The following is a 27,201-nucleotide window of genomic DNA, read 5'->3' on the forward strand; positions in this document are numbered from 1 at the left end:
GAAGGTGACAGGGTGATGTGGCCATTACAGAGACACTAAGGCAGAAACTCTTTAGCATTTAGGGGCATCATTCAAGAGTTTTTTCCTAGTGAAATAAGGAACAAGTATTGGTTTAAGAAACTGGAATTTTCACAAATATATATAAAAATTATACTTCTTTGATAAACATGAAATATTGTTCTATATAAAACCCCATGTATACAGATGCCCGTTTCTAGGTATATCTACAGATAGATTAACAACAAAATAAAATAGGTACACATAAGGCTGCATCTAATTGTTTTCACTCTATGATAAATTTCTCTATATTTCTAATACTCAGGAGCTTGAGTCTCAGTACCCCAGGGCAGACCCTTTGAATGAACGTACTGGAACTGGACCCTGTCTGTGGCATTATGATTCTTCTCATACATGCATATGCACATACTTAAAATCAGATAAAAATGTTGCCCTGAAATGCACACAGTCACCCTTCACTCTACAAAGAGAAATAAAACACTGAAAAATGAATGTTACCAAGAACATCTGGAAGAACATGCTGAAGCCAGATCGGGCAGCTCAGGCCCATGATTTGGGCACAAAGGGGCTTGAGGTGGAGGCCAGCCTGCTTTGACTGTAACTACGCAGTATATATTTATATACCAAAAGGTTCACACTCTTTTTTCTTTTTGAGACAGGGTCTCATCTCATACCATAGCTCAGGCTGGCCTAGAACTCACTATATATCCCAGGCTGGCCTCAAACTGACACTGTTCCTGCCTGTGTCAGTGTGTTGGGACTACAGCTGTGGACCACATCATCTAGTTCAGAAGGTTTTCTGTTTTAATTTGCACCTTTGGACCAATACTTAGTTGGAAGCTCCACATGGGAAGATGGCGACATCTAAGCCCCACAGAACAAAACACATGGTTAATGGAGGTTTTCTATTTCTGCACTCCAGAAATCAGACTTCATAGATCTGGTTTGTCCAGAAGTTTATTTAAATTACAGATTTTTTTTTTTTTAAAGAAGGCAAAAGCAAGCCAAGAATGTGTTCTGGAACATTTCCACTTGAATTTGGTCATTAAATGGAGTCCAGTCACCAAGTGGGTGCTCACAGGCACACGAATGTGGAGCTAACAATGAGAGCAGTCACGGGCTGAGGTCTGACCTTCCGAGTAATTGCAGGCCTGGGACAGAGCTTGGCAGTGAGACAGCATCGCGAGCCGGGACACTGTGACCCCCATCACACTCCCCTCCTTGCTTGTTTTATACTAGAGAGAGAGAAAACAAACTCAGAAGCATGGTAAGGTGGGTTATCATAAACGATAAAACTCAGAAGCACGGTAAGATGGGTTATCATAAACGACAAAACTCAGAGCCGAACCGAAACCCACATAAACCAAGACAGTGGGCTTAACTTTACATGTTGAATAGGAACATTTAAGGCTTTGCACTTGGATCCCAAACTCCAGCTAAAAAGCCAAGACTGGGGGACAATGAAGCCTGGCTGGAGCGTGCGCAAAATGACTCCAAAGTTTAGTTGCTCATCAATATGACGTAGTCACCAAAACCACTGAGGCCAAGTGACTGAGCTGTGTGAACAGAAGCATGATGCCCAGTACAGCTGTTTCTCGGGGGCTGCTCAGTGGTAGAGTGCTCACCGAGCTGTGTAAGACACTGGTTTGATCCCCCAGTCCCACAGGAATACCAAACCAAGAAGACATGGGACCTCAGCTGGCAGCAGGCCCCCCCTCAGTCCTGTAGACGGTGTCCCTGCTTTTGTCATCAGTGCCATCCAGGCTGCAGCCCTTCGGACGTCACATCACAGAGGTGTCCCGTACCATTTACCCAACAGGTCTTTGCCCATCTAACTCCCTTCACTCCTGTGTCTCCTGGTCTCCCCCTCTCATGGCTCTGACCACCTCGGAGTTGTTTTCTCCTCCCTTTCTCAGACAAGGTGTCTCACAATGTAGCCCAGGCTTGCCTGCAAATTGTGGCAATGCTCCTGCCTCAGACTCTCATGAGCTATCTTACGCACAATCATCTCTGACTATGCCTTCAATGCTGGCACTCGTGAGAATCCCCCTCCTTCCTCCCCTCATGCCATCAGGTGTTTTATCTCGGCTTGACTCCTGGCTCTGTGTCCACCCCGCTCTCCTTCAGAGACCCGGACCCCAGCACCCTGCTGGAGTGCCTCCTGTCACTGGGAAGCATGCTGCCACTAACGCTCCATCCCATCCCCCACCTCCACCCAGGAGAATGCTCTCTGTATTTTCTTCCTTTCTTTCTGAGACAGGGTCTCACTAGGAAGCCCTAGCTATCCTAGAACTCACTAGGTAGACCAGGCTGTCCTGGAACTCACAGAGATTTGCTTTCCTCTACTTCCTGAGTGCTGGGATTAAAGGCGTGCACCACACACTGCCTGACTCTTCCTGTATTTTCTATTTAACTGAAGGATTCTGCCATTCATCCAGGTGCCCAAATCAGGAATCTAAGTGTTTCTTGCCTTCTCTGTCTTCGGGATCAGTGGCTAAATCTGGCGTATTCAACTCCCCTATGGTCTTCCAACCCTATCCACTCCTCTTACCCATCTCCATGAGCTCTGGCTCACTCCAATAACTTTTTAAAAAAAGATTTATTTTTATTTTATGTGCATTGGTGTTTTGCCTGCATGTATGTCTGTGTGAGGGTGCCAGATCACCTAGAACTGGAGTTAGACAGTTGTGAGCCACCATGTGAATTAAGACTTGAACTCAGCCGGGCAGTGGTGGCGCACGCCTTTAATCCCAGCACTCAGGAGGCAGAGCCAGGCAGATCTCTGTGAGTTCGAGGCCAGCCTGGGCTACAGAGTGAGATCCAGGAAAGGTGCAAAGCTACACAGAGAAACCCTGTCTTGAAAAACCAAAAAAAAAAAAAGACTTGAACTCTTCCTCTGGAAGAGCAGCTAGTGTTCTTAACCACTGAGCCATCTCTCCAGCTCAGAAGTTTTTGTTTAAGCAGGTCAGGGCTGGAGAGATGGCTCATCAGTTAGAGCACTGGCTGCTCTTACAGAGGACCCAGTTCAGTGCCCGGCACCTCCATAGCAGTTCACAACTGTCTAGAACTTCAGTTCCAGGGGAATCTAATGCCCTCTTCTGGACTCTGTAGGAACTGCATGCACACGGTCCACTTACGGACACTGGTGAAACATTCATACACAAAAAATTTAGAGGAAAAAACAACAAAACCCCTAAAACCTACTGCTCCCTTTACAACCCAGCCAGTCTACATAAATCTGCGTTTTTAACGCTATTATTTGTTTGTATGGTGTAAGGGAGCACACATACATGCCACAGCACATGTGTAAGGTTGGGGGACAGCTCTGTGGAGTTGGTTCTCTCCTCCCAACTTTATGTGAATTTTGTGGTCAAACTTGTCAGGCTCAAGTGGCAAGATCTTACCTGCCGAGCCATCCAGCTGGCCCCAGATAAATCTTTTTTATATAATAAAGTCATTCTTATTTCCCTCCTATTGACAACCCTTTAATCGTTTCCAACGCAATAAGAGAATCTGTGGGAGCACGGGGCTCTCAAGCAAGTGGATCCTGAGTGGCAGGGCCAAGCAGTCCAGAGCACGGTCGTTCTACATGAGGCCAGGGTGCTATGGAGGGCTGCATGGTAAAGGGCCAACCTCGGCCAGCAGCTCCAGTGTCTGGAGGGGAGTGAGGCGAGAGAAGCCTCCCCAGTGAACGGTTTCTCTCCACTCGACTGTCTTTCAGACACACTCCACTCTCTCTCCTCTCTGCAGTCAACAGTTTCTTCATCCTGTTCTTTCGTGACCAAAGCTATTTCAAATTTTACTCATACTTGTTATTACAAAAGATTTCAGTATGTACCATACCCCAAGCCTTTTAAAAAGTTTAATGAATGTGCTTACTAATTAATCTAGCAAATAGCTGGTGAGCAAGTCTTAAGAGGCCACAGAGGTGAAGGGCACAGCATCAGTCACAGGATTTCAGTCATGTGACCTTTGGACAGTTACCGAAGTCTGTAGTTCCGTCTCCTTGTTCATAGAGCAGGGTTTTTTTTATATTATTTATTTATTGGAGGGGCACCTATGTCATGATACACATGTGGGGTTAGAGGACAACTTGTGGAAATCAGTTCTCTCCTATCTCGCAAGTTTTGGGAATAGAACTCAGGTCCCTTGGGCTTGGTGGCAAGCACCTTTACCTACTAAGCCAACTCCCTGACCCCGTAGAGCAGGTTTACAAGTTGAAATCGAGTAACTTATTGTCACACTCACAGCTTCTCATTGCAGCACATGGGGATTCACACAAAGATTCACACAAACTAGTCAAGGTGCAGAGAAAATGGGAGACGCAGAATACTCAGCCTAACCGGCACCTCCTCCCAAGCCTCAGGGTCATGCCGAAGAGGAGGTGGGTGCGAAGACAGTAAGAATCAGAGCTAGTGGGTGACAATGTGGAAACTGTTTTCTGGACACACAGGGCAGTTGCCCACGTGAACTTACAGTGTGAGCAAGACCTGCTCAAGCTCAAGCCCGACAAAATCCCAGCATGGAGAGGCAAGGTGGGCATCAAGTCCCACGCCCAGCTCAGGAGCTACTGGCACTTGATGGTGCGGTGAAAGGGAGAGTCAGTCTTCTTAAAGTGTGCCCCCAACTCCCCATAGGGTGGCCACATTCCAGTGGAAGGCCACACATCCAAGAATGTGAATGTACTTTGTGAGTTTTTTAAAAAAAGATACAAATTTGGGTGGGTAGAGAAGTGGGTACATCTGGGAAAACAGGGAGATGATGAATATGAATCAAAAATACTGTACAGAACTGACAACACTAATTTTATAATAGAACTAAATCACTAATAAAAGTATAAGAAAGGAAAATCAGTAACAAATAAATTAACAAAAAAGCTGAGATCTCTCTGGGCATTTACAGGAATGAAGAAATGACTGGGAAGTCCTCAGCCCTGAGAGCTGTGCAGCAGACAGGAGTCCCGCCATCAGCCAGGCACGGTCCCCTAACCTTCAAGCCCTCAGTTATCTGTGTTTCAGAACTTTCCTTTCTGTCTGCTGAACTCACTGCTTCCCCTCATTTCTCCACTTCTTTGCCTCTGCCAGTCAGCCACCTCTCACATCTGTGCTTCTCCCAAGACTTCTGCAGCTCCCTTCTCCTGACTGAGCGGTTAGGATGACAGCGACCAGCACAGGGGACAGACCACGCCCACGCCCTTGGTTGTCTTTCTTCCTGGTACCTCTTTTCCTCTTAACTCTTATGCTTCAAGTCTTTATTAAAATCTCTTTTAATAAACTCCGACTCTGCCTCAAAGTTAATGGTAACAGAAGGTCCACTACAAGGCATTTACAAGGCTACAAAATGGAAATGTCTCTTAGCATTCATTAACATGCATCTGAAGCTAAAGTAAAGTCAGGAAACACACACAGCCCCCAGACTTACCTCAATGTACGCTGGTTCTGTACCAGCGGGGGCGATGTGGGGCTGCCAGTCTTTGGGAGGCTTTGAAAGGTACTTGGAATCTGTTACAACCCACTTGAGCCGAGGCCAACCTAAATCAAACCCAGAGTGAAAATTGAGTTGCCTAAGCCATGACTGAAAGACTTCACACCGAGCGAGTCATCTTAAATGTCTAGAGCATATTAAGATCATTTCATCATCAATAAAATACTTAATTTTTATTAGGCTTTAGTGAAAAGTCCCCAATTATAGCTTCTTTCAAGAGAGCACTTGTTACACATGATAAACGCAGGCCTTGGCGCTCCTCAACAATGGGGAGACTAGTTGGTCAACAGAAGCCTGCTCAGCCTTGGGTCCTGCTGTCCCGGCTTTAACATACACACTGGAGTAGCCAGTCTCTCCGGCCAGTAGCCCAAAGGTTATGAGTGTGGCTACAGAGTCAGACAGACTGGTTCAGCCCACTGCTTGGCCATTTATTAGCTGGGATTTGAGGATTCTGTTTCTCAATTTCCTACCTGAAAAACAGGGTAATTACTGTACCTATTTCTAATGACTAAGAACTAAAAACAAACAAACAGAAAACCACACAGGAAGCCTTTAGCTGTTACTCTATTAAAATCCTAACTAGTTGGGACTCAGGAGGCAGAGGCAGGTGAATGTCTGTGGGTTCGAGGACAGATTGGGTTACACAGAGAAACCCTGTCTTGAAAAAAGCAGAAAAAAAGAAAGAAAAAGAAAAAGAAAACTAAAGCACTTAGGTTTGACTTTCAGTTGGTAATTTGGGTATGCATATTACTCACCTTTAAACTGCACAATTTCTCCATTCTGAGTTTTTGGCAGGCCCTTCAGACAAATCTCACTGGTGAGAGCTAAGGCAATCCCACAGCTCCCTAGCAAGAAGCCAATCTGTTGACCTCCGGCATCCTGTGGAGGAAAATGAGCGAGCACAGTGAGAGTGTGAGCGTGAGTGAGCATGAATGAGCACAGCGAGGGTGTGAGCGTGAGTGAGCATGAATGAGCACAGTGAGGGTGTGAGCATGAGTGAGCAAGAGCACACCATGCTTAGCAACAACACCCAGAGATGCTCCAGCACTAGCCACTATGCCATGGAGCCCAGACGGCTCGAGACAACACGCTCCACATAATTTCTGTGGTGGTTTCCTGAGAACGAGCAGACACTGCTCTAACCTGACATTGTAGAGTACACACCTAAGCCACTGTATCCTGCTCTGGCTCTCAGCAAGGGGAACAAATTCTAACACTTTTCTTCTCCCAGCCCTACCCTCGGATCTAAGAGGAACAGCTACCCAGGCCGGAACAACATGAATAACGCAGATGGATATCAAAGGCCATATTTCCAGACAATTACACCAAATCTTATCTTCCTTTATTCTTCTACTTTAAAGGAAATAGATTTAACTTTAAATAGCAGCAAAAGCAACCAAAGGCAAAGTCTGAAGTGTTCACACACCACCTTCGAAGTAACATTAGGAAACTGTACAAGTACTCTCAACTTAAGAAGAACCTTACGACTTCCTGAGTAATAAACGACAGACTCTATTCATCAACTAAAACTTTAGCAATGCCACCAAGTTGTTGATTACTTAAAAAAAATTGCTTTCTTATAAATCAACATTCTCCGTCGTATTAGTTTCTAACATCAATTCTCAGTCATAAACAGCTCAGGGAGAAACCAACCTAAGTGGAAATCTGCACTGTCATTTTTACTATCAGGGCTGACATGGTCCGAACAAAACTCTCCATTCCGGATCAGTCACCTCCACCACTGCGTCAGCACCTTCCCTTACCTCCACCACTGCGTCAGCACCTTCCCTCACCTCCACCACTGCGTCAGCACCTTCCCTCACCTCCACCACTGCGTCAGCACCCTCCCTCACCTCCACCACTGCGTCATCACCTTCCCTCACCTCCACCACTGCGTCATCACCTTCCCTCACCTCCACCACTGCGTCATCACCCTCCCTCACCTCCACCACTACATCAGCACCTTCCCTCACCTCCACCACTGCATCAGCACCCCCCTCACCTCCACCACTGCATCAGCACCCTCCCTCACCTCCACCACTGCATGAGCACCCTCCCTCACCCCCACCACTGCATCAGCACCCTCCCTCACCTCCACCACTGCATCAGCACCTTCCCTCACCTCCACCACTGCATCAGCACCTTCCCTCACCTCCACCACTGCATCAGCACCTTCCCTCACCTCCACCACTGCATCAGCACCTTCCCTCACCTCCACCACTGCATCAGCACCTTTCCACTCAGCCATTCTGGGTTATGTGAAATGGTTAAAGGAAATTCCTTGATAAAATGAGTCTGAAGGAATGGTACTCCATGAATGGTAACCACTGTACACTCAATATATGCCTCCTATGGTTTTTAAAATGGTAATGTTATAAAAATTCTTTCATAGATGAAATGTGTTATCTACTTGACATTCTTATTTACATAATTTTTGACGACTTTCTTGTTTTTGGAAAGTAGAGTATTTAAAAATATGATCATGTTGCTTCTTTTTTCTTTCTTTCTTTTTTTGAGACAGTATCTATCTGTGCAGCTCTGGCTGTCCTGGATCTCACTCTGTAGACCAGGCTGGCCTCAAACTCACAGAGATCCACCTGCCTCTTCCTCCTGAGTGCTGGGATTAAAGGTGTGTGCCACCATCGCCCAGCAATCACATTGCTTCTAGTGTCACTGAGTCAGTCCAGTGCCTACTGTATCACAGCAAAGGACATTAACACAGTGATATTACCTTTCTGGTCAGTGGTACTTCTATGGGTACTGGAATCACCTCTGCCAGGAGACATCCATAAAAAGCCACCATAAACATTACTGGATCATTGTTGGGGTAAACCAAGGCAACCTAAAATCCCAGAAGACATTCAACAACAGTGGAGAACAGACTGGTTAACTCTATGCACATAGAACATCTCCCATGAACACAGTAAGTCAAATATATAATAGTCATTCCTTCTGAAGGAAATTAAGGGACTGAGAAGGACAAAAGCATCTGTTGGAGCACCAGCATCCCCACGGTTATACCATATATTCTGGGGGTTGGTGATGTAGCTCAGAGAGTATTTGCCCCACATAGGCCCCATTTGCAATTCCTACCAACACCAAAAAGCAAAGCCAAATCATAAAACTTACACATTTTGAGAAATAAAAATGCAATTCACTATCATTACAGTAAAATGTTTCATTTAATCTTAGTTGTGACTTAGTAGCAAACAGCTTGCCTAATATGTTAATTACTCAGGCAGTCTGAGGCAATTTACATTAGTGCAGGGTTAATGGCATAAACGTGGTGGCTATCTCAAGCCAGAGCAGCCTCTACTTTGAAGCTGTGCATCTCCCAGGGATGCACAGTGGGACCACAGAGGCCTGCTCTTAACTACTTAATCCCATCACTCCCTAGTCACTCAACATGCAGTGTTTCAGCATGAAGGCATCTGGTAACATGAACAACTGCAAATACAGTCTACTCACTACCAAGAGGTGAGCAAGGAAAACACTGAAAGCCCAATGTGTTCAGGTCTGCGATTTCTTCTGCTAAGTCGGAATAACTCACCTCCCTACTTTACTCAAGGATGCAAAAACACACATCTCACTATACTTCGATGCTTGTTCTGTGCTTGCATATTCACAGATTACCATTTGAGATCTAATCATACCACTGGATTCTTTTTAATTTTTAAAAGTTTCCTTTTATTTAGTATTACTGTTTGTGTATGGTGTGTATGTGAGCGCAGGGTGTATGTCATGGTGCATGTGTGCTTAGAGGTCAACTTCCAGGTCTCCCTCCACAGCGAGGTTTGGACAGCAAGCCCTTTACCCAGTGAGCCATTCCTCCAGCCCCTCAGTCGCTGGATCCCTGTTTCTTCTCCATTTGCAATCAAGTCTTTAAACTCACTCCAAAGGTGAGTTCAGTCTAAATCTTTAAACTGCCCTAGAGGTCTAAAAGTGACTAATTCCACAGAACCATTTCTTTACTGCTCACAAATGGCTATCTTGACACTTGGGTAGACACACCATCACCTGCTTAAGATTTAGTGAGCCATGGAAAATCCCCAGTGTCCGTTTGTATAAGTAAAAGCCACACTTTAAGTACTTCTGACATCTTGTAAAAGCATGTTTAAAGAGTTACTTGAGGGTCCAGGAGATAGTCTAAAAGTGCTTGCCACCAATCCCTAGGATTGACGTAGTGGAAGGAGAGAGCCAGCTCCCACAAGCTGTCCTCTGACCTCCACATGAACACTCATGTTCACACACACACACACACACACACACACACACACACACACACACAAATAAACGTAAAAAATATTTTCTTAAAAAAGTTAGTTTAAGAGATTCTGTGATCGTTAGCCTACTGAAAAGAAAGCCGGGCCCAGTGAGGTGGCTGAGTGGACAAGGGGCCTGCCGTGCGGTCTGGATAGTCTGAGTCGATAGAAATCCAGAACCAGTTCCCAAGAGTCAGCTCAAGACCTCTATAAGACCCCACCCCTGACAAGTCAACAGATGCAAGTAAGTTAATTCATAAAAACTGCTGTGGAGTAGCTGGTTTTTCATTCTACAAATAAACAGTAATGTTGAATGGTAGGGAGTAATCATATTCAGTACATTACTAACAGGAAAAGAAAAAAATTGAAAATTAAACAACTATAATGTCACTTCCAAGTAAGAACTAAGTGAACAGTGTCAACTTGCCATTAACAATTTTAAGAGCCAGTTTTATAAAGACAAAGATTGGATTCAACATCAAAGTATTTACCTTCAGAAAGACTTAATTTCCCTTTTTATTACCCCAGTTTACCAATAAGCAGCTCCAGAAAGGGGCTCGAAGCCTCTCAACCACAAACCAGCACCTAGCACTGAGCTAGACCACTGGGACTCTGAACTAAACTGGTTTTATTTTCTCAGGGTAAGAGCGACACTGGGGCCGCCAAGATGCTCAGGGCTAAATGCACTGGCTGGTCTTCCAGAGGACCAGGGCTCCTTTCCAGCACACGTGGGCGCTCACAACCACTTTGCAGCTCTAGTTCTAGGCAATCCGATGCCCTCTTCTGACATCCTTAGGCACCAGGCACATGGTACAGATGTACATGCAGGCAGCAGCACACCCACACACACAACACAAACAAATCAGCATCTTAAAAAGAAGTTATGTAAATCTTACTATTGTACAACAAAAGCCCAGAGTGCATGTGTCAGAAACAAAACAAAACAAATTACCCTGTCTCCAGGTTTTAACACAGGTTCATTTTTGGTCCCCAATTTATTAAGCAGCGTGTAGGCCAACTTTAAACTTCTGCTCCACAACTTTCCTGGGAAAAGAAAACAATCAGACAGAAAAAATTATAAGCCTATTCCAGTCAGCGAGCGCGCTAAGACAAAGGCAGTCAGGAGCGGTTGCAGTGGTCAGTACCACCCCCCACCACAGCAAGTCTCCCCGCAAGCAGCCTCTCATGAGCCACTCCTGTCCCGGGACAAAGAGAACGTCACCCTGACCAACTTAATATTTCAGGTCTTTTCTGTGGCTTTTTTTTTCCTTTCTCTTTTTGAGACAGGGTCTCACCATGTAGTCCTGGCTGTCCTGGAACTTTCTATGTAGATCAGGCTGGCCTCAAACTCACAGACATCTGTCCACCTCTGCCTCCCAAGTGCTGGGAATAAGGGTGAGTGTCACCGATATTTTGTATGATGTAACAAGAGTATCCTTAAGCATCCCCTTAAAGAGAGGGCACCATGTCTGTCTGTTTTACAACACAAGACTCAGAAGCAGTTGGTTCTGTCCCAGGCTTCTCGGAAGAACAGCTCATGTAGGTCTCATCAGCTACTTGAGACTGGAAGAGTTCATTCAAATAATTTAAAAAAAGAGCAAGCTGAGCATGGGCTTGGGCCTGACCTTCAGGAGGCTGAGGCAGGAAGATTTCTTCTGGTTCGAGGCCAGGCTGGTTACATGTGAAATTCTGTCTTATAGAACAATCTACAACAGAACCAAGATCAGAAGAGAAGCTAGTTCTAGGAGCCATGTGGCTGTACTCCTCGGTGTCAAATGACCGTGACAGGACCCTTAGCACGAGGTGGGGGAGGGGGGGAGGGGGGGCTGGAAAAAGTTCTGAGTTTTATTCTTTATAGAGCTGTGTGCTTCTTATAAGAAGATGCAGACTGAAGATCTAAGTGATGGTTTTTCTTCTCCGTAACCATTAATACTGACAAAATACTTTCTAAAACCCTTCTCTAGCCAGGTGCCATGGTTCATGCCTGAAACCTCGGAAATCAGGAGGCTAAGAGCATCAAGAGTTCAAGGCCATCCTTGGCTACAAGTTTGAGGCCATCCTGGGCTACATGGACTTTGTCTCAAAAACACAACACGAAACAAAAACAAATCCTCTCTAAAGAAAATGTTTAGCCATAGCTCCACTTGGAACAGAGGGTCTAATTAATAACTGAGACATATCCAACTGCGAAACACCGAGAGAAACACTGCCCCCAATCCCTGAGAACGCTTAGCGCAGTGGGACCCACCGTATGTGAGGGTGTAGACTGGTTTCCCGGACACGTCCAGCCCGGTCAGGCAGGGGCACTTGGCTTGGGTAGAGCCCCAGCGCTGCAGGGCGGATTCCAGTGCAGGCGGCCAGTTACAGATGACTCCAAGGGGCTCGCCCTTCACTGGCGTCATCTGTCGGCCCTCAGGCTTCGGCTGGTTGGGATCTGGCTGAGGTACTGTAGCAAACAGGCAAGAAGACGAAGTAAGTTCATGTGCCTCTAACACAACTCTAACCTCAAACACATTTCCTCCTCTGCGTCTCTGGCTTATTCCTGAAGAGAAAGGAAAACCTTAGGGCTTCCGTCATCCTCCAGAGGAGTCACAGCGTCCAGGGCAGGGGTGGCTCTTACTCCCATCACCGCTTACAGTGCCCCCAACGCAGGGGCTGCTGAGCAGTGTTAGCTGAGCAGAGCTGGGAGAGACAGAGATGAACACCTATGCCAAGACTCAGAGGGACTGTTTATACTCATTTATACACCGCAGGTTTTGCTACAGTGAACAAGGATTATTCACATCATTCTTTAACTCCTACATTTTTTTGTTTGTTTATTGTTGGTTTTGGTTGTTTGTTTTTGTTTTAAAACAGGGTCTCCCTAAGTAGGCTTGGTTGGCTTGGATCTCCATCTGTAGACCAGGCTGGCCTTGAACTCATAGAGAGCCACCTGCCTCTGTCTCCCACTGTGCTCAGGCTTAAATTATACATTCTCATAGAAGGAAAGATGATTTACATATAGACTAAACAGTCAAGAATTTACTGTGTGCAATTATGTAAACTGAGAAGGCGAACAAGCAGGGGGTGGGAGCCTTTGCCCACAGTCTCCGAGCTCAGGAGGCTGAAGCAAGAACAAGTTCAAACTGAAGGTCTGCCAAGGAATACCGTAGCCAAGACTCTTGTCTCCACAAGCACTTGGAGAGAACAAACACCGCACAGACAGCTACAGAGTGCACTGGGGGCACACAGACAGCAGTGAGGATAATCCTTCAACTCAGGTGTGACTCGCCCGGGGTTGATGCTCTCGCTCCCTCCACCACCACCACCACCACCACCCCCCCCCCCCCGGGTCTGTAGTCACCCACTGCCCAGCTTGTCCTGCTTTTGCTGTGTGCATGCTCCTAGTGCATGCTGTGGCCTAGTGCATGTATGTGAGCCAGGGAGATGGCTCCACAGTTAAGAACACTGACTGCTCTGCCAGAGAACCCAGGTTCAACTCCCAGCACCTACATGTCAGCTCACAACTGTCTGTAACTCCAGTTCCAGGGGATCTGATGCCCTCGTCTGACCTCTGTGGGCACTAAGTATGAAAGTGTTACACATACATGCACGAGGGAAAATACCCATCCATGCAAAATATATCAGTATAGACAACTAAAAATAAGAAGAAAGCTGTTCTTTGTAACTCCCTATTATGATAGATTTGTAGGAATTTGTTTTGACTCCTTCTTTTTCCAGAGTTAGCATATAAAGTGACGGGTTTCCTAACAGCATTTTTATATGTCTGATCCATGACACTTCCTTCTTGCTCATCCCCACTCCCAGCTCTCCTCCCCCTCCTGCTGGCCTCCCTCTCCCTAGAACGTTCTCATTTCTGCCTCTTAGGCCCCCCTCTGCTAAGACTTCCTTCTCCTCTCTCACAGTCCCCCCTTTTCAGGACCTGCACACACACATTTAAATCTAGATTCTGCAAGAAAAAACATGCTGTCTTTATGTTTCCGAGTCTGGCTTATTTACTCAGTATAATGATCAATACTTGCATCCATTTCTTTGAATTCATTCTTCTACTGACAAAATATTCATTTCACTCCTTATTTTGCATAGTTTCCAGACCATTACAGACCCTTAAAGGTAGTCTACATTTAACAGGACTACCCAGGAGTGACTGCTAATAAACTGTCTCGTCTCTACAGAGACTTTACACCTGGTAGGCACAGTTTTCCACTAGGGCTTCATGCACACTTTTTCATGCTTCCAAAAGATACTGGTGTTTTCTTTTCCAAAAATGACCATTAGACAAAGAAATCTATTTACAATTAGTAAAATGTTGTTAGAATCCGACAAAGATCAAAACTAGTCTCCAATATGCCAAATTCCATTACTATTCTGATGTGATTATACTCTACATCTAGACTCAGGACAAACAAACAAACAAACAAACCCCACAAAAACAAGTACAAAGCCGGGCGGTGGTGGCGCACGCCTTTAATCCCAGCACTTGGGAGGCAGAGCCAGGTGGATCTCTGCGAGTTCGAGGCCAGCCTGGGCTTCCAAGTGAGTCCCAGGGAAGGCGCAAAGCTACACAGAGAAACCCTGTCTTGAAAAACAAAACAAAACAAAACAAAACAACAACAAAAAAACCAAAAACAAACAAACAAACAAAAAAAACAAGTACAAACTGATAGGGCTTACTGATAGCTCCTTACACAGTAAGAGTCAGCCCTCCCGCCGCCCCCCCCACCTCACCCCTCCCTCCCTCTTCTACCTCACCTTTTTTTATGGAGGTCTATTCATCAGCTTCAGTCATAGAGAATGGCTGCTCTTTACCCACACTCACACCCATTCTATTCCCTTTTCAAGTTTTCTGATGAAATCCAGGATATCATGATTTCATCAGTGAATGTATTTAACTGTTGCACAAATAAATTCTGATGATTGATGGACTGATCACCTGTCTTCAACTTCAAACACAGAACCAACCTCTTACCTCCCTACTGGCTAACCTGTTTCCCTGCTGACTCATTTTAGAACCGACTGGTCTAAGTCACACAGCATGAGGAAGGAAGCGCGTCTGCATGTCTTTACCATCCACCACTCTGTCCTCTAAAAGTCAAGTGTGTGCACTGATTAGCAGATCCAGTGAAAGGCCCATCTGTATTATAAGAAAGAGTAGGCAGAGCCTTGAGGCTGGATTTGTTACCTACATTCTCAGAAAATACAAATTGCAAATAACTTTACAAATGATGTATTTCTAGGTCAATGAGATGGTTCATCAAATAAAGGTGTTTGCCATCAAGCCTGCTGACCTGAGTTTGGTCCCTACATAGTGAGAGAGAAGGAACTTTCAGAAGTGACTTCTGACCTCCACATATGCGTGTGCACTCCCCCCACCACACACACATACTGCATTATGCACTTGTGACTCGTGACCAAGTTCAGACTACACTAACAAGGACAGCTCTAAGCTCCCGGTCCTCCTTGTCCATCTCCCGACACCTAACACACAAAAGCTCCTTAGGGAACAGCACAGCCACATGAACTCCTTGAGTAAAAGCCATGCCACGTTCAGCCCTGACCGTACACACCCAGCTGCTAGAGTATGTGCTTCTGGCACTTTTACTACTACCTTCCACAATTTCTTCAGAGTCGTCCACAAAAAATTCCTTTAAGGGGGGCCTTTTGGGTCGTTTCAGGGTGCTGAGAAGCTGCTGGATTTTTGTGGATACTCTGCTATTGACAGGAACACCTGTAAGGGGAAAAATAATGGTAAATTCAGTTAAAATCATTGAGTTTAATAAATATATTTTATTTCCTCAACTACCTCGAAAGACTTCTTCTTTTGAAAAACTTAACTATTAAGTTTTTATTACCAATGAGACTTCTAAGGAATTAAAAGCCTTGCTTATTAACACTTTGTGCTTTCTCTTTCTTACTCTTCTTCCCCTTCCTCTTTCCTCCCAGATTTGACTTCTAATGACGTTTGGCCCTGGCCCATCTTCTTCTGTTCAGAAGGGACCAAACATTCTGACAACAGGAGACCCATGCAGCGCACAGCCACATGGCTGGCAGGTCCACAGGCTTCCTCTTCTCCTGTACGGCTCTTTCTCTTCCACACTTGGTTCTCAGTTCCTTTTACAAACACCAAGTGTGAAAAAGTGACAAGGGGGACTCGGCACGGTGACTGTGAGTGAGCCAGTGGCAGTGTGTCTCTGCAGCTAGGACAACGGGGAGGAGCTGCCGGGCAGATCTGAATGTTCCCAGTTTAACCGAGGGACTCATACCATCAGCCGTATCCATAAGGCTGGACCTGTTGGATCCTTTGTGCATGCCTTTAACTATGCCGGAAGGGGGCAGGTCAATGTTTGCTGGGCGAAGTGAGGAGGAGGAGGAGGAAGAGGTAGTTGCAGTGACGTCAGGAGGAGCCGAGACATTCTCTGAGAGGAAAAGACAAAACTTAGAATCATATTGCATTAAGTCTTTTGCTTTAGAAGGAATGAAAATCATTAGCTCCTTTAAAACAAACTTTAAGAATTATTTACTTATTTACTTCTTATTATTATCGTGCATTGTGAGTTAGTTCTCTCCTTCCGTTGTAGGTGCCAAGGATGGAACTTGTGTCGTGAGGCTTGCCTGCAAGCACTCTTACCTGCTAAGCCATCTCACTGGCCCTAAAACAAACTCTTTAATCAAAGTTTACTAGCAACTTACTGGGGGAAAATGAAGGTAAACCAGAGTTTATCAGCTTTCCAAAATGGTAATTTTCAAGATTTGAGTAGCTTTAGTTATTAGGTCAAATCACATAGCCAATGTTTCTCAAAAACATTATTTTCTATACAGAGTGGATACTAGGAATCCAATGTTGTAAAAGTCACTTCAAAGCAGAACCAAAGTGAGTAAATGCCCAATTTGCCGCTAGTTCTCTAGTTCCGTGAACACTTCCTTATGTCATGTTGTATCTAGGACGTTTCCCCTTCTACCAAAGCCTGAACAGTGCCTTAGAGGGGCTCAGAGACCCACGTTCTCAAAGGAAAGAAAACGAGATAAAGTCTACTTCTACCTTTGATAAAATGACCCACAGTTAAGTTGGATCCACTTTCAGGCAAGGCTCTTTCTTGCTCTAAGCAGAGATTAACCCACATATGCTATTTCACGGAAAAGTTCTTTTGAATTTCACTTTTTGAGACAGGATCTCATCAGCCAGGTCAGCTGACCCTCCTGCTTCTACCTTCCAAGTGCTGGGGTCACAGTGTGCACTGTCTTGCTCAGTGTCGACAGCAGACAGTGAACTGATGTGAGGAAGCTACTGAAGGAAGCTACGCCACACCAAACAAAAAATCAGAAAATATCTTCTGAAGAAGGCAATTAGAGGATGCAAACCACATGACATAAAATTAATGAAAACCCACCAAAAGGCATTAAAGGGGGAGATGTAATTTCTAAGATCAATTTAAGAGAAAGGTTTCTGCACCTCGAAGGTCTATGAATATTAGTTTTATAAATAATACTTTTTGAAGTTTGAAAAATAACTGGTATGAGTCCAATGTGGTAAAATGTGGCCAAAAAAAAAGCATTAAGTGTTTTCTTTTTCTGATTTCCTGTTTCAGCCTTGTGGGATTTCAGGTGTGTGCCACCACACTCAGCTGCTTTCTGTTTCGTTTTGTTTGTCAAGAAAGGATCCTGCTATGTCGCTCAGGTTGACCTTAATTCTGTCTCAACCTTCCACAAGCTGGGTTACAGGTGTGTGCCACCACACCCAATTAGAAACGTGTATTTTATTTGATCCAGCATGTCCACCTGAGCCATTTTGTAAGAGGACAGCACTGGACACTATTTCATTGTCCAAAATCAGGGAGTGGCGATGTAAACTAAGGCACAGAAAAACAGCAGTATACTTTAAAATCACAGTAATAGCATAATTGTAAATATACAAAAGATGTTCAGGATAAACTGCTAAGAAAAGCAGCTAGGGGCTGGAGAGCTGGCTCAGAGGTTAAGAACACTGACTGTTCTTCCAGAGGTCCTGAGTTCAATTCCCAGCAACCACATGGTGGCTCACAACCATCTGTAATGAGATCTGGCTCCCTCTTTTGGCCTGCAGGGATACATGCAAACAGAACAGTGTAAATGCAATAAATAAATAAATCTTTAAAAAAAGAAAGAAAGAAAAGAAAAGGAGCTAGTGACTTAATTACATCTAGGACAGTTTACTCTTTACAAAATCCAAGTCAAATCTCTACATGCTCTTAACTAGACCTAGGCTGCACATCAAGATGGCGATAGCAACATGTAATCCATACGACTACTGTCTTCTCTCTTCTTCTGAGGCAGGGTCTCTTTGCATAGCCCTGGCTATCCCGGAACTCATTATGGGACCAGGCTGGCCTTGAACTCACAGAGAACTGCTTTCCTCTGCCTCCTGAATGCTGGGATTAAAGGCCTGAGCCACCACACCCTGTAGATTATAGTCTCTTCTAAGGAACAGGAATTACTTCCATAGGAGCTAATATCCAAAAGCAGTATTACTGCAACTCAACTAAAAAATTAACAGAAAAATAGGAAGTCACATGAAATCATCTTAATAAAATCCAGACAATGTAAAGTGGGTATCTGGATTTCTTTCTCAAGTGGAACAGCGTTGTTTGTTTGTTTGTTTGTTTGTTTGTTAAGACATACTCATCAATAAATCCTCCTGGCCACAGCTCAGCTGCTTGTTCTCTGGGACAGAGTGGTGGGAAACACGCCGCCGGCCTGTGTACGGCTGCGCTGGGAGGCTCAGTGACACCGAGTAGAGCAAAGCGTGCAGGGGTCACCATGGTGACGTGAGGCTTTGAATGTGGAACTTTATCCACAAGGTAGCTAGCTTCTGAAAAGTATAACCCTACACTGTAATCTTCCCATCTTCTCTTTTCAGAAATCCAATTGAAACATCATCTAAAGCGATACAGGAGTTACTGAGACGACAATTAGACAAGGGAATGTGACTGGTGGTCAAGAAGGAAGAGTAAGACACCAGACACAGCTCGAGGGCACAGCTCAGTGCGATCGGTGCCGCCAAGTAAGGAAGTCAGAGACCTGAGAAAAAACAAAAACAAACTCACAAATGCATAAAGCAGAGCCAAGCGACAACTGTACACACAACAGCAGCAGCAGCAGCAGCAGCAGCAGCAGCAGCAGCCAGAGCTCGGGGTGCCGACCCGCGGCCGCACACTTCTCATGCAGCAACATCACCGCAGCAAGCAACATAAACCCAGTCTTTAGGCAGGACCAAAAGGCCTTGCTGACCACGGCTTAGTGTAGAATTTGCTCAGATTAAGTATGTTGTGTTTTATGCAATACAGACGATATTCCTGGGAACTCTGAGGTGCTACATATTTTAGTAGCTCTTGATAGAGGACTACTTCTTTCCTGGAATAAACCCATACTCAGACTGGTTTTATATTTTACAGCTTCAGTATTGCTTATGGAAATAGACATGGCTTCAGGTGAGCAACATTTCACTCAATAATGCTGAGGACACCTATCACTCCTGCAACAGACATACTGCTGGTGTTTCCTCCTCTGCCTCATGAACTCTTCTCTGTGATCATATTTTTTAGGCCCCATTGAAAACCTAATACAACCATAAACTGTTTCCAGGATACTAGGTGCCAAATGGAACACGAGGTGGGCTTCTTGGGTAGATCCAACTCCTACCTATTCGGGTATTGGCAAATACATCAGCTAGAGACCCACTGGTTCCTTTGACCTCTCCGTGGGACAGCGTAGAAGATGCAGATGAAGAGGTGGACGATCCCTGAATTGAGCGGTTGATCCAGGACTCGGCATTCTGCAAGCTTTGTTGCAAGGCAGCAGAGAGCGCGGCCTGGCGTCTCAGAGAGCCCTCATCCTCAGAGGCCGAAGACGTGTCTGTGTGGAATCAGAAAAAGAGAAGTCTCGATCCTGCCTTGAGCAGACTGTCCCGTTCTTGCTCATGGACCGCACACCCAAAGTTGACGAAACCAGCGAAACACTAGCAATCTCAAGTTAGATTAACAGGGGACATTTCTGAAGACGTCGAGGAGAGATCTGTGGGCCGTGACTCGGGAAACAGAATGCCGACCTTAGAAGACCATGTTCAACTTTAAGAAAATCTTTTAAGAATTTAACTATTTTCCTGTCCTGAGATTGACTGATGTCTAAATTCTTCTGGTTTGCCTGCTTATTAGAGACCTTGTGACAGGCGGCCACACGGACTTATGGGTATTTGTCTCTGGAATCTACTTCTGTTGAGAGAAGTTAGATGAGAACAGGGTGACGGAAACTCAAGTGTGGTGAGAAACTGTCTTAGCCTGGAGGCGCTGCTTGCTCTACGGGATGAGCTAGCTGGCTGGTCACAGGGCACAGGGGAGGTTTCCAAATGTGACAGAGTCAGTCACAGAAGACTAAGATTTGCCTGGTGCCTTGACTGAGCCTGGCTCTGACTTTAGGAAGTAGGCCTAAATTAGAACAGCTTGCTGACAAAATGAAAGTGCACACAGGAGGCCAAAGCTGGGGAGAAGCTAGAGTTATCTCAGGCTAGAGTCTACAAGGCACTCAAGAGTCAGCGGGCTGACCTGAGAAAAACTTCTAAATGACATTGGCTGGCTCAAATTAGTGATCTGGGGGTTGAATGAATTTCTTGACTTTGTTCTTGTTTGCGTAGTGCTTGCTAGGAATGGCAGCCAGGGCCTCATACGTGCTGTATAAGCTAACCACCAGAGTCTTCCCAGTCCCATTCAGTTTGTTTTTTAATGAAAAATGTCACGCTCAGTTCTGCAGAAATTTTTTGCCTAATTCAGATGAACTGGTAGGTCCAAGACATGGAGTGGTTTAAAGAGCCAGAGAAATAAACAAGAGGGCAGGAAAATTGCTAACACTCCACAATAGAAAATTGAACTACAAACAACACAAATAAAAACCCTATGGTCTTTCAGAACCCAGAAGTCTAATCTATAAACAATGGCCACAACCCTTGCTTCTTGTTCAGGATGACCAGCAATGCGTCACCTCACATTAAAGGAGAGCCACAGCCCAAGAACTGTGATGGTTTCTAATGCACTAATGCTGGAAACTGTCAGGTCCTAGGGATGCTGAGACATACGCATGCCTATGAGATAGTATATAGCACTAAAAAGCCATATGGTGTGGTACCATCGATATACAAGCCCGCACAAGAACACAACATGCTGTGAGAAATGGTACAAGCTGAGACTCTGGGAGGAGGACTGAGCTCAGCCTGGTTAAGTACTGCAGTGTAAGGAAAGCACATTATAAGGAGGTGTGAGATGGGGATGTGGGGTGGGGATAGACAGAGACAGACACAGACAGATGGAGACCCCGAGATTTCAGTGATAAAGCAATAAGGGTCCCTAAAGAAAAGAGTGCATAATATAGCAGGGAATAGTCAAAGGAAAACACAAAGAGAATGATACTTAACAGAAATAAGTACCACTATAATTTTCTATAATTTCTAGAAAATACTCTAAAATTTCAATTCTGTAACAAGCAGAAAGTAGGGGGCAGGGAGGCAATGCGATGTGTGACCCTGGCCATAAGAATCAAGCATCTCTGGGAGACATCTCATAATCCCACAAAGTCCTCTGGATTCACAAGCTGCCTCCACGGTGTCATTTTAATTTGTGTAAGTCTAAAACTAGAATAAATCAGTGTTTACAGATAGTAAAACCAGTGTTGTCATTATTGGATTTATGGAAAACTGACTGTATTATGTTCCTGTGTTTGATCAATTATGTAATTAGGTGTAGCGTTTCAATTCAATTACCTGCTTTGCCTGCCAGCCCTCCTCTGGGTGTTTAATGGCTTCCAGCTGGGGGACTGTTTAGGCCAGGGGAAAACACGGATGGCTTTGGTGTCTCTCTCCCATCTGAACTCTGAGGCCTACCACTTTATTTGTAACTTGGGGTTAAAATGACTCATTGTGAAGCCTGTTTATCCATTCAACAAATATGCCTGTGCACTGTACCAGTGGGTGGGAATGAGACGCTGAGAAGACACAGCCCTGCTTTCACAGGCCTTGAAGCCCGGTGGAGTTCATGCTCCTCTGCCCTGCCGGGTAACCGGGAACAAGCTGAGAGGTGCAGGGTAGCATCAGGTACAGCAAGTGAGCAGGGACAGAGAACAAGGCATCTGAAGGTACTAACAAGATGGAACGCAGCTGAGGCACACAGAGCAAAGCAGACAGCGGCGATGAGGGCACCATCAGGAGCACAGGCCGTGCAGGAAACACGCCTTCCGAAGGCCGCTGTGGGGCCAGCAGGCTGCTCACAGCTACCGGTCGAGATCAGTCCCCTCTCATGCCCTGGAGTACTGACAAGAAGTGTTTCTGTCTTCCTGATCTGCTGTGGTGTCTGGTGTTTTCCTGAGTAACAACTTAAACAAGGCACTGAAGACACGGCTCAGCAGCTAAGAGCACTGACTTCTGTGTCAGAGGACCCGAGTTTGGATCCCAGCACCCTGTCAGTGGATCACAAACACCTGCAACTCTAACGCCAAGGGATCTGATAGCACTTTCTGGACTCTCTGGGCATGGTACACACAAATAAACAAAAGGAATCTTTTTTTAGAAAGACAGAATAACTTAAACAGCCTCCTCCTTCCTTTACTCTGAAAGCAGGGAGTAGAGAGATGGCTCAGCAGTTAGGAGCATTTTGCTCTCAACTCTTCCAGTAGACCCGGGTTTGATTCCCAGCACTGATCTGCCAGCTCACAAATGCGGCTAACTCCAGTTCCTGGAGCTCCAGTGCCCTTTTCTGGCTTCCATCAATGTTCTGGCTGAACATATATGGTGCATACATATACATGCAGACAAAACATCCATATACGTAAACATAATAAATGAGAGCAAAGAGAATGGAAACCTGAAAGTTGGTAGAAAAAGAGAAAAACATCTGCTCTGACCCTCACACAACCCAAGGAATGTGGCTGCCACCGGTCACAATTCCTGTAGAATTCTCAGGAATGTGGCTGCTACCGGTCACAATTCCTGTAGAATTCTCAGGAACGTGCGATGCTCAGCGCTGCTCTGGGCCTGCTGCGTTTTCTTTCTTTTCTTTTCTCTTTTTTGAGAGCAAGTTTTGCTATGCAGCTGAGACTCACATGTACTAGTGGTCTTCCCGATCCTGTCTCCTGGGGAATGGGTTTACAGGCACGGGCCACAATACTTGCCTGAGCCTACAACTTTAAAAAAATAAAATAAAGATGATCTCTTTTTAATATTATTATTTTGTAGCGTAATAAAAAATTGTCAACCAGGAATATCTGTAGAAATTTAGGCAAGATTAAAATATTTCTTTTGGTATTTATTTATTTGTTGGGGAGTGTGTACTTATGGAGATTGGAGAACAATGTTCAGGAGTTGGTTGGTTTCCTCCTCCCATCATGAGTCCTGGATATCAAATTCAGGTTGTCAGACTTGGCAGCAAGCACCGTTACCTGCTAAGCCATTTCGTTGACTCAGGTTTTTTGAGACAGGGCCATGTTATGTAGTCCTGGATAGCTTGGCCTTGAACTCATGACTATCAGTCCTCCTGCCGCTACCTCCTGAGTGCTGTGATTAGTCATGAGTCCTACGTAGCACTCAAAACATTTTGTTTTGGTTGTTGGTTGGGTCTAGGGATTCCACCGAAGGCTTCACATATGCTAAGCAAACACATTGCTACTGAGCTATGTCCCCAGTCCAGGAACAATTTCCACAGCATGATTTGCTCTTTGTGGTGTGATGTGATTTAACAGAACACCATTTGATATTGTGCATTAGAAGCCTAGCATCTATTTCAGTGGTTCTCAACCCGGGGGTCATGCCCCTAACAGTGCATATCAGATATTTACATTACGATTCATAACAGTAGCAAAATTACAGTTATGAAGTAACAACAAAATAATTTTTTTTTTTCAAGACAAGGTTTCTCTGTGTAAACGGTCCTGGCTGTCTTGGATCTCACTCTGTAGACTAGGCTGGCCTGAACTCACAGAGATCCACCTACCTCTGCCTCCCAAGGGTTGGGATTAAAGGCGTGCCTGCCACCACTGCCCCACAAAACAAAATAATTTTATGGTTTGGGGAGTCACCACCGAATGAAGAACTGTATTAAGAGGTCTCAGCATTGGGAAGGTTGAGAATCACTGCTCTATTTGGGTTTTTTGTTTTGTTTTATTTGGTTTGGTTTTGGTTTTTCGAGACAGGGTTTCTCTGTGTAGTCCTTGCTATCCTGGAACTAACTCCGTAGACCAGGATAGCCTGGAACTCACAGAGATCTGCCTGCCTCTGCCTCCTGAATGCTGGGATTAAAGGCTTGTGTCACCTCCACTGATCTATTTGTAACGAATCAGAACACATATAAATGATTAGCTTATTGTTTTTAAGGGGGAAAACGTCCAAAGTTTACTGTTCTTAACTGCTATGACTTTAATCATGTGTGAACATTATATTTAAAATGTTTATCTAAAAAATAAACACTTGGGGCTGAAGAGTTGGCTCAATAGTTAAGGGCACTGGCTATTCTTCCAAAGGACCAGGTTGGACTCTCAGCACCCACATGGCGGACCACAGCTGTTTGTAACTCCAAGCTCCAGGGATCCACATGACCACACAGGAAAAACATCCATACACACAAAAATTCTGAACATTTGTTGCATTGGCTATTCATCGCACTCCTGGGTACTTTTCCAAGAAAAGCCAAAGCATGTATCTATACAAAGACTTATACATGAATGTTTCTTGTAATAGCTTAAAATGGGAAACACCCCAAACGTACAAATACAGCTAGGTAAACTAGTCTCCTCATGTCATGGAGTCTGACTCAGCCAAGAGTGATTTGCTGGGATGGATATAACATTGAAGATTCTCAAAATACTTAGGCTGAAAAAAAAAAAAAGCCAGTCCTTTCCTCTAGCTGTGAAAAAGAAAACAGAACTGTATGGCTGTTATATAAGCATCAAGAAAAACGCAAATTAATGTATAGAGATGGAGAGTAATCAGTGGTTATCAGGGGCAGGGAGGATCATGAGGAATACAGGAGAATGCAGAGATGGTTATAATCTTAACTGTGTTTCTATGTCAAAACATGGCAAAGTACACTCCCTAAATTATGTGCTGTCAGGCTGTAGCTATTTCATAAAGACAGAGTGCATGCTGGGGGTATGCAGGGATCTGGGCTCAAACCCTCGCACTAACCCCCACCCCAGCTATTTATTTTGTAAACTTAATTCAATAAAACTTTTTTAAAAAGCTAATTTTAAAAGACTTACAAGGATGAAAATGACACTCAAAATACATAACACCTGAAAGTCAGTGACATACTGAGGGACAATATAAATAAGCCAGACAGTTCCTGGAAATAGTTCCACTCAGAGCTGGAGAGATGGCTCAGCAGTTAAGAGCACTTGCTGCTCTCTCAGAGGACCCAGGTTCAGTTCTCAGCATCCATATGGCAGCTCACAACTGTCTGTAACGCCAGTTCTAGATCACATGATGTGTGTGTGTGTGTGTGTGTGTGTGTGTGCGCGCGCGCGCGCGTGTGTGTGTGCGCGCGCACACGCGCGCGCGCAGGCAAAACCTTCAGGTGCACAAAATAAAAAAGATTTAAAAAAAAAAAGAAGAAAGAAAATACATCCTGCCATTCAGCACATTCATAGATGCCAAAATTAGGTCTAGACCCGGGCTCAGGTGAGCGGTGGTAACAACAGTTCACCAAGATGACAGGAGACGTGTACCACCTTAACAACAACTCAAGATAACATGTCATCTAGACTGGGCACGGAACAGGCGACTTCAAGCAAGCGCTTCAGAGAACAGAGGGGCAAACCCATCAGGGAACAGTTGAGGCTGGGTCTTCTGGAGAAGGAGAAAGGGTGGATGGAGCCCCGGCACACAGAAAGGTCCAGGGACTTCAGCTCCTGCAGAAAGACTCTGAGGAGAGATGGTTTTTACATAGGCAAGGGAAAATTTAAAACTTAGGAAGAAAAATCTTTACAGGGTAAAAGGGGGATCTAGTAGAAAGCATATGCATATAAGGAAGACTAGTTAGTTCTGGGCAGCCAGAGAGCTCAGAGCTGAAGGTGACTGCTGCTCACCGGACAAGCTGAGAGTCTGATTCCCACGACTCACATGGTGCAAGGAGAGAACTGACTCCCGCAGGTGGTCCTCAGACCTCACCACATCCCTTCCCTGTGCACACACAAATAAACAAATAAACATTTTTATTTTTTAAAAAGGTTTATTCTGGAGATAGGGGCTGAGTCTACTTTAGGCTACAAACTCTGAGCCATTTAAACTAACACTAAACCTACAACCGTGGACACTCATTTGTCATGTAGGTCTTAGGGAGAACAAAAACTACCAAGAGGACTTTTAGATTCCACAACAATCCTTGTGTGCAGAAGGCTGGCTAGGGAATGAAAAACTGGTCAGAGACTCTAAGGGCAGGACCATGAGCTGCCTGACAAACCAGGAAAAAAGGAATATTCACTAACTACTCAGGGTCTCTCAATCTCTATGTATCACTAGCAGTTTTTCCTGGGTACTGCTGTGGGATGTCTTTCTGTAGGCTCTGAATATATGTTGCTCTGATTGGTTGATAAATACAGCTGCACTGGCCTATGGCAGAGCAGGATAAAGTTAGGCGGTGCATTCAAACTAGAGACGAGAGGAAGGAGGGTGGAGTGGGGGAAGACGTCAGCCCACTGCCCAAGGAGCAACAAGATTTCAGCAGACCATACTTCCTGCGTCTATTGAAAATCTGCTCAGGAAAAGAAATGCTATAAATACACTGGGAGACAAGACAGCATTTATGTTGTTTTGTTTTGGTTCTTTTAAGACAGGGACTCATGCAGGCCAGACTGGCTCAGTAACTCAGGGGGACCTTCAACTCCTCTGGTGCCCCTGCCTCCACTTCCCAGGTGATGAGTTACAGGCCTGCACTGTGACACCCAGGTTACTGCCCATTTGAATGCCAGACTGAATACATAACAACCCTTAGTGCTCGTCACTTTCTTTCTTTTTTTTTTTTCTGGAGCTGAGGACCGAACCCAGGGCCTTGTGCTTGCTAGGCAAGCGCTCTACCACTGAGCTAAATCCCCAACCCAGTGTTCGTCACTTTCAAGAAAGCACATACTCAACATAAAACAGTCCAGAATGAGAGGCAAAAATGCTAACTGGCTTCAGGTATGACCTTTTGAATCAGTCCACTCTGGGAATTGCTATATGGCTTAGTGGGTAAAGGTGCTTGTTACCAAGGCTGACAACTCAAATTTAACCCTGGGGCCCACATGGTAGAAGGAGAGAACCAAACACCTCTTTCTCTTTCCTTCTTTCTTTCTTTCTTTCTTTCTCTCTCTCTCTCTCTCTCTCTCTCTCTCTCTCTCTCTCTCTCTCTCTCTCTCTCTCTCTCTCTCTCTGACCCACACTCACACTCACTAG

At 45.0% G+C, this 27,201-nt stretch overlaps 1 protein-coding gene across 1 annotated transcript in view; it reads right to left on the bottom strand.

Moving 5' to 3' along the window:
- The window catches only part of Dip2b (disco interacting protein 2 homolog B), a 206,093-nt gene that overhangs the window by 58,037 nt on the left and 120,855 nt on the right, over positions 1-27,201 (bottom strand). Inside the window, exons 5-13 of the mRNA XM_059246852.1 lie at positions 19,440-19,652; positions 16,028-16,180; positions 15,373-15,492; positions 12,013-12,210; positions 10,717-10,808; positions 8,234-8,344; positions 6,258-6,381; positions 5,440-5,549; positions 1,151-1,253 (exon numbers count right to left, since the gene is read on the bottom strand). Coding sequence (XP_059102835.1) covers positions 1,151-1,253; positions 5,440-5,549; positions 6,258-6,381; positions 8,234-8,344; positions 10,717-10,808; positions 12,013-12,210; positions 15,373-15,492; positions 16,028-16,180; positions 19,440-19,652 — 1,224 coding nt within the window. The remainder of the gene's footprint in view (positions 1-1,150; positions 1,254-5,439; positions 5,550-6,257; positions 6,382-8,233; positions 8,345-10,716; positions 10,809-12,012; positions 12,211-15,372; positions 15,493-16,027; positions 16,181-19,439; positions 19,653-27,201) is intronic.

Source organism: Peromyscus eremicus, chromosome 20 (genome assembly GCF_949786415.1).
Source record: "Peromyscus eremicus chromosome 20, PerEre_H2_v1, whole genome shotgun sequence".
Classification (NCBI taxonomy): domain Eukaryota; kingdom Metazoa; phylum Chordata; class Mammalia; order Rodentia; family Cricetidae; genus Peromyscus; species Peromyscus eremicus.